At 36.4% G+C, this 12,444-nt stretch overlaps 1 protein-coding gene across 1 annotated transcript in view; it reads left to right on the plus strand.

Annotated features, from left to right (window-relative positions):
* Positions 1 to 12,154, plus strand: part of LOC137396562 (cyclin-dependent kinase-like 1) — a 31,486-nt gene extending 19,332 nt beyond the window's left edge. The window contains exons 7-10 of the mRNA XM_068082875.1: positions 5,568 to 5,707; positions 6,955 to 7,068; positions 7,210 to 7,308; positions 11,622 to 12,154. Of these exons, the coding sequence (XP_067938976.1) occupies positions 5,568 to 5,707; positions 6,955 to 7,068; positions 7,210 to 7,308; positions 11,622 to 11,651 (383 nt within the window). The 3' untranslated portion in view covers positions 11,652 to 12,154. The remainder of the gene's footprint in view (positions 1 to 5,567; positions 5,708 to 6,954; positions 7,069 to 7,209; positions 7,309 to 11,621) is intronic.
* The last annotated feature ends 290 nt before the right edge of the window (positions 12,155 to 12,444 follow it).

Raw genomic sequence — 12,444 nt, forward strand, 5'->3', positions numbered from 1 at the left:
TGCCCGGACACAGAGAAACGAACGAAAAGCCGTGTCAACCATAGTCCGTGTTCGGCTAACAATGATGTTATTGTTAGTTCAATATAAGAATATACATGTACATGTATACAGTAATTCATATAATTTCATGAGTACAATTTAAATATAATTCACATACTACAATTAATACACAAACAAAACTTAACATTAATGAAACGATAAGCATGAAAGTGTTATCGTGTGTTCTTTTAGTTGCAGTATTTCTTTGTAGAGCGACGGCTATCGGTTTCATTACACATTACATTAAAAAGTAAGACCTATTCATAAGATGGTAAAATATAGATGTACAAAACAATATGTTTATAATAATTGTTATCAATCAAGCTCAAAATTCTTAGAAATATATAACTTCGATATTTTAGAGCTGTTTGTGTCACTTTCGTTTACAAAAACTACATGCGTATCACTATTAAAATGTTGTTATTTAATTTGTTTACAGCAGGTGAAAATTCAATTTGAAAGAGGTTTATCAATTATATATTTACCGAGTACGCTAGTACTTGTGTAGTGAAATCATCACCAAATGCTCATCATTTTACTGTCTCGAGTCTCGAATTTTTACAAGACAGTGTCTTGAGTCTCGTCTCGAACTTTAAATAACCTGTCTCGTTCCACCTTCAATAGTTAATTTATACTGGGGATTCTCGTATGTTAAACCATAACTGTCACGAACAACTTTTATCGTGTTTACTAAGTAAATCAGACACGCTGATTCCGATTTTGTACTCAAAATAAAGATTAGTCCACTAACCTTCAAAGTCATTTAGGCTTTTTTAAAGCGTTTCAATATCTGATCCGAAAACAACACAATCGGCATTACAAGCTCCACCCATAAATATGTGACGAAACCTAGCTTTTTCAGAAACGGAAGTTAGGAATGTTTAGTCCGATTGAGAATAATAGAGATTGGTGTCTTAAAACCCATTATTATCTAAATCCAGCCTGTAAAATAATTTCAGTTTTTTTATGAAAGGTATATAAACTGTTTAGAGGTTGACTTGCAACAAAATTCACATTACAGTTATTTGGTATCAAAAGATTCGCCATGTTTTACTCTGTTGTGTGGTAGGTGCCAAATATGTGGAAATGTGATTAAAAGCTCTTAAAAGCTCAAAAACAAAAAGCCGCCGTAGATTGGAATCTCTTTATTTCGATGACGTATCCGCGCTGTATGGTTATTGTCTTGTCACGTGATGTTCTCGCGTGAATTGAAAGGCCAATGAAAAGCTCAATATCAAACTTATCATAGCAATAGTTTATGATAATCACTTCGGGTTTTACCGAAGACCCCGTATCAAATATAGATGCTCGCTACTTTACAGTTTCGGCTTGGCCATTCCGTTCGACTATTCATGTCTGAGTTGCGATCATAAAAAATGTCAAATTCTGAAGAGTTAAGACCCTGGCGTTTCGAGCCTGACGCTCTATCTGAAGAAGATCCTCAACAGAATCAAACCTCCCAGCAAGTAAGCACCGCCACTAGCCAGCTCTTATGTGCCAAGCTAGCTAGTAGTAATAGTTTTAGCTTGAGAGTGATAGAACGAATATTATTATATATGATTTTAATGATGATAATTATCGCTTCATATTGCGAAAAAATAATTACAGATTTTTCTCAAATGACAACATTAACAATTTTAATATTTAAATCTAGTGCTGCACTGATATACTGTTGGATAACATCGACCTGATGTATTAGCTATGGTTGCATAGACATATCTGTTCATTTCTTTAGGAGCTAATACCACCGGCTACAGAGTGGTGTGCCTGCGAGCGTTGTCAAGACATGCCATCTCTTCCTGAATGTTTGTGCTGCCATTATGCTGAGTTTGCGCATTGTCTCCTTGACCGAGGGGAGCATGAATGCCTGCGTATGCATCCTGGTGTAAACGAATTTGTGGCGTCTGCACCCCTTGAGTTGAGGTGGAATAATTACCTGCGATATCATAGTGAGTTGGATATTCATTTAATGCCAACAACACCAAGGCTATGCTAATGTGTCAAGCATTATCTACAATTCTTGTGTTACACATTTAATGCATCAGTTGAACACACATATTCTGAACTCGTGGAACACAAGGAGAACTGGTATATTTGGCTTGTACACTTACTACAGTAGAGAGTGTATTAGTTTTATGATTTTATTATATAAAGATCAAGATTATTTTGATGATCAGCAATTATTGTTTTTCAATAGTTGTTTTGGTAGATAATCTATTCCCATTTGGAGAGCCATCGCCAAATGCTCGGAAAAGGTTGTGTGCATACCGCAATCTTGTGTTTTGGTTTATGCCGCAAATCTTGTTTGCAAGTCTGCAAACTCTTCTTCATCATCCGTTGGTGGGAAAAGAGCCCGAATCTTAGACACCAAGCATGCAGGTAGAGGCCGTCGCTCACGGCGACAAATTTGCGGCATAAGCCAAAACACAAGCTTGCAGTATGCACACAACCTTTGTAACAACATCCGTTGTAATGGACCTCACTCTCAGGCCGTAGGAAATTAGATCGGACTGGCATCGCTTGAAGCCTTTCAGCTCCATGGTGTTAGAGCTGATGGTCTCCGTTGACTGCAAAGTAAAGAAAGTTACGACCAACAATTACTTTCACATTATTTGAATGAACTATTTAGCTAGATGAGCAACTTCATGTTTATGTATTGATAACTACTAAAAAATTTGGGTTTTTGTCAGGCTGTGAAGTAAAAACTGTCAAAGTTTTACCTTGACAAGATGGCTGCTGACTATTAAACCGCAGCTCTGATCCATCATAGTGTAGGCTCTGTATAGTGCGCAATGCCCCGGACTATCGCATCTACCGTCACCTGCCAAATCAAGCTCCCAATCGATTGCTGCCATCAATCCCTCATTATGCAGGGTGTACTGCTCAGCAATACACTGTAAAATATTGTAAAACTTCATTATACAAGATTAATTTGTATCATTTTCATTAGTCTAAGAATGTAGAATCCTCTTCCCCCTTTTTGTGCTATATTATGATGAAGAATCAGAATTTTGAATTATAATATATTTTGCTTGAAGGATGACATATTTTCATTTAAAAAAAAATCGTTTCTAAATGTTGTTATTCAATTAGTGTGCCAAGCTTTTACTCACATTTTCCAAGTTTATGAGTAAATATTAACACTCATACCATGTAAGTATTCTCTTTGTTGGTAGAGGCAAACGCTGTGGCTTGGTATTGCGATGTTCAGGAGCGACAGAAAACGGAGGTTCTGCGTAAGGCATCCGCCAGAAAAGAGTGATGCAGCTGCCAGCAGGGGATTGATGGCGTGAGCTCTGTTCACTCTGGCAGTTGTTTCCCAAGTGTACGATCGGTGACAGGAGGCACATGTAACCTTGAACTCTACCCATCCGCCTTCTCGCACCATCGTGAATGAGCAGGGGAGGGCGCAGGTGTGACAGTGAAATAGTCGCTGGAGTGCTGTCACACTTACTATTATTTTCTCCTCTTTGAAGGAGGATTCGGTTCTGAAATCACAACACAATAGTTGACTTGCAATAAGATTTGTACAACATCATTTCCTGTTATTATATCATATTTGCTTGATCAGAAAAAGAATAAATATATAGCCATGCAATCATGACACAGATTTTACAAAACCCTATCAGAATCCATGATATTGTAAAGATAAAATGTGAGTAATAACTCTGGATATTTTTTATATTTTGTCAAGTTTGGTTTAGTTCAGCTCTATCTTACATGTAATTGGAGAGCGTTTGACGCTGGCCAACATAGCGCTCAAACTTTTCCCAGTCTTCAGTGATTGGCACAAACTCTTCATCTAATACTAATAATAATCAACTAATAATATTAATATGCTATTAACGATGATACCAGAAAATGACAATAACTATTTTATATAACATATCTATAAGTGAGTGGGGTTAAGAAATTTGGCGAAATTAATCGTGAAACAACATTATTTTACTAATTATATATTAATATATTACGTTTTACAGATAGATATGCAGTATGAATTAGTTTTGTTATTATAATAAGAATAATACACGTAATTAAAAAGATAAAATACTAATAATATAATATTACAATTAAATGACATTAATATTGTTATATTAAATATAGATTAATACAGTACTATTAGGAGAATACTAGATAATAACCCGAGTTACAACTACTAATACAAGTAGTTCATAAAATAAATTACTCACGTGCTTTGGTGATATGTGGAGTATGCAAACAGGTTAGAAAACATGTCGTCTTTGAACTGGCGAAAACAAAGGTAAGAGTAAGCAGGCGAATAAATAAAGTTTGTCACATCAGCTTCACCCAGTTGCTCCACGCCCGGTGAAGGTCTGGTCTTTTCTCAGCTCTTGGCCAAAAAAAGGTGCTTCTCAGCTTGGCAGCTGCACAAACACTATGTGGCGCGTTAGACATTATGACGAATTGAAATAAACAAGTTTAATATGAGAAAGCGTGTTTGCTATTTGCGATAGATCAAACTTGAACTGAAACTATCATAATTTGATCATGTGACTTACACTTCCCGCTATATGGCGCGAAAAATTTCTACAGCATTTTTCAACCATCATAGCGGACCAAAAGACTCATCATTTTTATCAGAGAATGATATGCAATCGTTCAAGCTAAGCTTAAAAAATTAAACATATTTTTATGCTATGTTTTGAGATATCAGTGCTCAAAGTTGCAGCATTACGATGCCGATAAAATAGACGCGTAAGAACAATAGACATGGTTTTTATCGCAAGCGTGAAGTATATTTGTGAAAATAGTTCGACGAATAAGGATGCATGAAAGTGTAAACATAAACTATCTCGCACACATTTTAGCCGTTTTAGCACACATACGTCACATTTTAGCCGTTTTGGAAAACGAATCCAAACTAGGGCGGTCTCGTGTGGCTGCGATTTTCTGTTCGTTTTTTAGCTTTTACGAGCTTTTAATCACATTCCCACATATTTGGCACTTACAACACAATAGAGTAAGACATGGCGAATCTTTTGATACCAAATAACTGTAATGTGAATTTTGTTGCAAGTCAACCTTTAAAATTGCTCGTAGCTTGTTACATGACGTTTAAATGGGCTGGACACCGAGAAAAATGAGCTCAAAAAGCCCAGTTTTATCACAAGCTAGCGTTGTTATCGCGCTTTTTAAATATGCAATGCTAAATAGCTTATCTACCTTTCAGAAAAGACTGATATTATTTTTAAGGCTGAATTTAGATATTAATGGATTTTAAAACACCCATCTCTATTATTCTAAATCGGTCTAATCATCCCTACGTAACTTCTGTTCCTTAAAAGCTAGGTTATGTCACGTATTTATGGGCGGAGCTTGTTATGCCGATCGTGTTGTTTTCGAGACCGATATTAAAACGCTATAAAAAGTCCTTCATTACTCTGAAAGTTAGTGGACTAATCTTTATTTTGATTACAAAATCGGAATCAGCGTGTCTGATTTACCCAGTAAATACGATAAAAGTTGTTCGTGGCAGTTATGGTTTAACAGATAGTTTATATATACAGGGGATCTACTGCCCAGACACATGCAAGTCTTCAGCAACAACTCCTTCTTTAATGGAATGACTATACCAACTCCCGACAAACAGCTACTCTTAGAAGAAAAAGTCCCAAATATCAGTCCCAACGCTCTGTCCTTTCTCAAGGTGACTACCTTTTTATTTTGTGGTCTTCTTAAAAGACAGTGTCACAACATATTACAAGCTATATACAATAGATGCCCAAGGCACAAGACATTTCTACAAATTAACTAGATCATGGCTAAAGCCTGGTTCCCATATCGATTGCGTGACTCAGGCGGTAGCATGCGCAGCAAAATGCTTGCGACGCTAGGCTAGGCTCGGAGGCATCTGTTCACATAAAAGCCACATTGTTAATAATATCGTAAACATTATTGCGTAATCAAATAAAATGTTCGCTCGCCATGCCGTTCCTATAATGGTGACCTTTACCCGTACTGTGCATTTCGGGAAGATTTTACCTGCGTCCTTTTGCGAAATTTGAGCAGCGCTAAACAGTTGTGTTGCCACCGGCTACTACCGGCGGTACTCAGCGTGTATGTTCCCATTTCACCGCTATATTGGAACCAGGCTTTAGCCAGTGTCAACAGTGCAGAGACTCCATACCATAGTCTCCCAGCTTTGTGGGGTTCAATAGTTGTGTAATGAACTCTAATCAGTATGCCTCCATATAATCAGTCTGCTAATGATACATGCACAAGACTATACAATAATTTTTATATTATACTAAAACTGGTCAATAAAACTGCTAAAACTGGAGCATTATCTAGCAAGGCTAGAAAGACTCGTCAAAAAGCCCTTATTGGCTATTAGCAGTTTTGTGGATGAAAAAAAGCTGGTCTTAAATGCTATTTTTGTATGAGTTGTCGGTGCTTGTTCAAGAAGACAACTCAAAATTCATATTTTCCTTATGAAACATTAAATATCATTCCCACATTGCGTACAATCAGTAGGGCAAGTCAATAGAAACCACCACAAACCAGACATCGTTAGATGCAGAAGTTTCTAATAATTAATATCGAGTGAGTTTTCAATAAACACCGGTTGGTAATAAATTTTTTTAATGAAAATGCGTATGCAACGGAACTTTACAAAAATCAAAGGATAGCCGAGCTATTTGCTTATTGTATTCTCAACCTATTAATTTTGTGATACTACTATGATGCAGCTTAGCTTTATTTTACTGGAAAAGGAAAAAAATTTTGCATTTAGTTGTAGGCAATAGTGTTAATTGAATAAATTAATATGGCTCCTGCGAGGGTACCAAGGTGAACAAAGGCGTCCATTTTTGAGTTGTGTCATAATTCTTGACAACACTGTACTCTAGTGTTATTGTGCTTGAAACCATGAAGGTGGAAATTTTGACATTTCAGGGTTGCTTTGCCAAAGATCCAGCTGAAAGACTGACATGTGAGGAGTTGCTGAACCACCCGTACTTTGACAGATATGATATCTATGATAAAAAACCCAACCGACAAGGCCCAAGGGTTAGTTAATGATTTAGTCTGTCTAAATTATATTGATAATTGATATATAGATTAATACTCACCATCCAATCAGGTCAGCATAAATGTACCTACATCACACTTACACTTATGTATCTACATACCACTTATGTTTCTTTTCAGAATCTTCCCAACATTATCTATGGAGGGGGACAATCCAAGTCACCAGTTCTACATCCAAAGCACAACCCTCAGATAAAGGAGACCCACCACAAACCTAAGGTGTGTGTCTAATATTTTAAGCTGATCATTGTTTGTAACCCTCTCCTGTTCGCACCTAGCATCATTAGTTTAATCAGCAACTTGATCTTTTTCCATTTGGAGCCTATTCTTCAGCCTTCATATACTTTACATCATGACTGAAACTTGGTTAACAGTTCCCCTAAGTGTCAGTCATCACATAGTGCAGTAACCCGGTAACAGTACTATTGTTCATATATATTATATCATGGCTGAAACTTGGTTCACAGTTCCCCTAAGTGTCAGTCATCACATAGTGCAGTTACCCAGTAACAGTACTATTGTTCATATCTATTATATCATGGCTGAAACTTGGTTCACAGTTCCCCTAAGTTTCAGTCATGACACAGTGCAGTTACCCAGTAACAGTACTATTGTTCATATATATTATATCATGACTGAAACTTAGGCTAACTGTACTATTGCTCTGACTAGAAGTTCAAAAACATACAAGCTGTTTAACATACCCTACAGGATGAATTTATTCGCGGAGTTATATTTCGCGAAAATTGTCTTTTCATGCATATTCGCGGATGAATTTATTCGCGGCTGAAAATTGCCGCTTTCTAGGAAAAGTTAACTCTATTGCGGCTAATAATAGTTATTACTACGCATGCGCACACCGCGTGTTCCGGTTTATATTTAGCTTACAACTGTGAGGCGATCATGCTATTCTACGGTAAACAATTTTTGCTGCGTCCAGAGGTTTTCACGAATATTCATCGCTTTGGAGGCCTTTGATAAGCCAACAACTTGTGGTGAGTAATGAGTTTTTACATTTACTAAATTAGTTGAATTTTACTTTGGTTCTTCGGTAAAACGCAATACTACCGTATTTTTTTCCATCCCTACTGCTTCATTATTTGTTTTAGTGTGAGAGAAAGATTTTTCATCATACACCGAAGAACAATGATTGCAAGGGTGGTAGATGTCATTCTTAGAAGAACACCAATCATTCAGGGAGGTCTGGAAATTTAGGTTGAAGTGACCGCAGCTACTTACGAGAAGAATATATCTGTTTTTAAAAAAGGAACAAAAACGCCTTTACGAGCACAAATCTTTGGCCAACCGGCAGAACTTTGCAATAGTAAGCCACGAGGAGAGTTCTGATGATAACTTCCTTACCAGCCATGTAGTAGCGAGAGAATCTCCTTCAACACCTACCCAAGACAGTGACAGATCTGCTATTAGTAAAATAACTAGTCAGAAAGCACCATTACACGCTAGTATTCACATATCAACAGTACCAGTTTAATTTTATTGTTAGACAACCGCCATATGGACTAAACTGTTTATATTTACTCCATTCATCATTTGTAAAATTTTATTTGTATTTGAAATATTTTATTTGTACACTCAAGTTTGTAATAAATTATAATATATCTATACATGAAATAAAATAGATAATTTAATCATGTTTGCTACAGCGATATCAAGGAGTTGTCGATGAAGCAACTTGACTTCTAGGTTGACTGGTTGCCTTCCTGCCAAAACTCCTGCCTTGATGAATATTACTACTTGTCTCTAGTTTTCGTAATCGGAGTAGGTTGTTTCATTCTCAATCTGCAGTGAACACAAAAAAGAAAAAATATTAACGAGTGTTGAGGAAGTACAAAAACAATAGTTGAAGTATTTGATGAAAGCGATCAGTTTTTAAACAAAAGAATTAACTAATGCAGTTGATTATGGAAAAACGTATCTGCAAATCAAATACATACCATAATGTCCAGATCAGAATCATGATCGTCCTTGTCTTCGGTATTAGAGATTGATGAAGTTGATTCTAATGTAGAGAGACTAGGAGAGCTTTTTTGCTATGCTGAAGCCATGCCGAATAACTTGTAAAAACTTTGAATAATTTTGTAAAGTTTGACGCTATGGCAATAAAGCTCGAAGCCTGACGATGATTTTAAAGAAGTTTTGGAACTCGGCTACGTTTAGTATTTCTGCCTCGCGGCTATTTTCGCGATGACGCCATTCTGCATATCTTGTGAAAACCTCGAATAATTTTGTAAATAAATGTGATGCATTGCCAATGGGGTTAGCTCAAAGCTCAGGCAATGATTTTAAAAATGTTTTGGAACTCAATTACGTTTAGTATTTACATTAAAAACTAGGCTCGCGACTAGTTTTCAATTTGATGCAAGAGTTATTCTCTCTTGTGATTAAAAATAGAACTAATTATTCACTGAATTTAATAATTCGCGGGATTGACTGCTCGCGAAATCGCGAATTTTTATGACCAACGAATATTTTCATCCTGTAGGGTAGGTAACATTTATAATTGTTCTATTTAAGTAGCTTTTTAAAAAACAGTGGTAGTTTGGGCATTTACTTGGCTCTTATTGGGAACGCAATTTATTTAAGTAGTATTGTATTGTTTATACAGTGGACTCTCCTATAATATAAACCTTTTATGACGCAAATTCCATTCAACGTAAAGAAAAATATTGTTTTCTTTCGGGTTGCACTTGAAAGGGTTTAACGACTCACCAGGGTATATCTATTATTTAAACTAGTACCGTGAGAGATCGTCAAGTACACAGATAAAACACAGATGATAAGTAGCTGCGTGATTATTTAGCAATGTTTAGTAATAGCATATATACAACTTTCATGACATGCTAATTAGTAGTGATCATCAGTTGTGTCTACACAATGGAGAGTAAGTCGCTGCACAGTTGTTTATTAATACTTAAAGGAGGTTGATTAGTGCAGGTGTTACACTGTCGGTCTATCAATCTGAATGTCACGAAAGATTGAAACAGTACTTAAAGGTTGAATCTGTAAGATCTCCCAATGTTAAAGGTTTACTTGCAACAAAATTCACGTTACAGTTATTTGGTATCAAAAGATTCACCATGTCTTACTGTGCTGTGTTGTAGGTGCAAAATATGTGGAAATGTGCTTACAAGCTCTCAAAAGCTTAAAAACGAACAGTTAATCGCCGCCATCACGAAAACGCCGTAGATTAAAATCCCTTTCCAAAACGGCTCAAATGGGATGTAATTGAACGAGATGGCTTCTGTTTACACTTTCATGCAACCTCCTTCGTCGAAATATTCTTGCAAATATACTTCTTGCATTCAATAAAACCATGTCTATTGTTCTTACGCGTTTATTTCATCGTCATTGTAATGCTGTCACTTTCAGCACTGATATCTTATAACCTGCCGTGAAAATTCATTTAATTTTTTAACTTTAGCTTGAAGGAGTACATATCATTGTCTAATAAACATGACGAGCCTGTTGGTCACCTGTGATAGTCGAAAAATGCTGCAAAAATTATTTGCGCTGTTTGACAGGCAGTATGGGTCACATGATCAGATTACGACTAGAAGATTAGACCAAGCCGAGACAAAACTTTAAAGTAGCGAGCATCTATATTTGATACGGGGTCTTCGGGAAAACTCGAAGTGTTTGTCATAAACTAGTGCTGCGAGAAGTTTTATAGTTAGCCTTTTATTGGCCTTTCAATTCATGTGAGAACATCACGTGTCAAAACAATAACCAAATGGATTAACTACGTCAGACAAATAAACTGATTCCGATCTACGGCGGTTTCTTTATGGCGGCGATTAACTGTTAGTTTTTAAGCTTTTAAAAGCTTGTTAGCACATTTCCACATATTTTGTGCCTACAACCCAGCAGAGTAAGACATGGTGAATCCTTTGATACCAAATAACTGTAATGTGAATTTTGTTGCAAGTAAACCTTTAAAGGAGGTTGATTAGTGCAGGTGTTACACTGTCGGTCTATCATTCTGAATGTCACGAATTGGAGTCTCGTTGAAATCAATGTTTTATCCTAACCTCCAGCCCTGGTTTCAGAAAAAAACCAGACAGAGGCGACTCTTATGGTAGTGCCTGTATATTTTTGCTTCAATTTATTTTATTTCATACAATAAAAATAGTTTGAAAGATCGGTTTAATATTGAAGTTGTGGGCTTTCCATAACTTGACGTATTATTACCGTAATCATGAATCCTACACCGAGTGAAAATGATGAGAAAAAAGAGAAAATTTGTCGATATCAACCAATAATATCACAGTTACTGCACCAGAATTAAATTAAAAACTTAAGTTCAGTTTTTCCTGTTTGACGGGACAAAAAGGTGAGTTTGGGTCAATCTTAGAACGGATTAGGAAATTTACATTTATCTTACTGTTGGTATAACAGATTATTTACATAGTAAGAGCGTCTACTGTTTAATAAAATGTTACTACTAAGAGACACTGGCACTTGCTAACTTCAGAAAAAAAACATCAAATCTATTAACCTCCAATCTGTTGCAGGGGGCGACAACCCACCTTCCAAACATCTGACAACCTTCCGCTCATACCATGTTTGCAAGAGTTCACTAGCAGCAGCAGTAGCAGCAGCAGTTGATGGGACCATTGGCTGATAGATACACTTTCATTCAGCTCACAAATCAGCCATCATATTATCTCCTTGACTGTTTCAACTCACCCGTGTTGTCTTGCACTTTCTTACCTCTGTATATTTATCATATTTCATGAGATACTTTTTATCCACCTTCGCATTTTCTACCTTTATGATGCTCCAACTTTTACAGTTTTTAGAACAGATCTGACCTTGATTCTTTTTATTTGGTTCAACTTTGAACTTGCTTTTATATTGTATTTTCCTTCCTCAACAACAGCTTAGCTAAGCTCACAAAGTCTGTGTGATTTTCTACTTGCCAAGAATTCATTACTTGCTGTTTTTTTCTAAACATCCACAAGCACCCGTCCAATTGATATCAAGGAACTGTTTAGATGATATTAGTATTCACTTTCCATTCACCGACTATTTATTTGTTGTTGTAATATAGACACAATTATTTTATTGCCACTCTCATGCAGTCAAGGCACAGGGCATTTCTATAAAACAACTAGAACATGGCTAAGCCAGTGTCAATAGTGCAGAGTTTGCATACGTAGTCTCCCAGCTTTGTGGGGTTCAATAGTTTAGTGATGCACTCTAATCATTATGCCTCCATATAATCAGTCTGATGATGATACACGCACAAGATAATACAATAATTGTTATATTATACTAAAACTAGTCAGTAAAACTACTAAAGCTGGAGCACTATCTAGCAAGGCTAGAAAGACT

The sequence above is a fragment of the Watersipora subatra genome, chromosome 5, assembly GCF_963576615.1.
Source record: "Watersipora subatra chromosome 5, tzWatSuba1.1, whole genome shotgun sequence".
Taxonomy (NCBI): Eukaryota; Metazoa; Bryozoa; class Gymnolaemata; order Cheilostomatida; family Watersiporidae; genus Watersipora; species Watersipora subatra.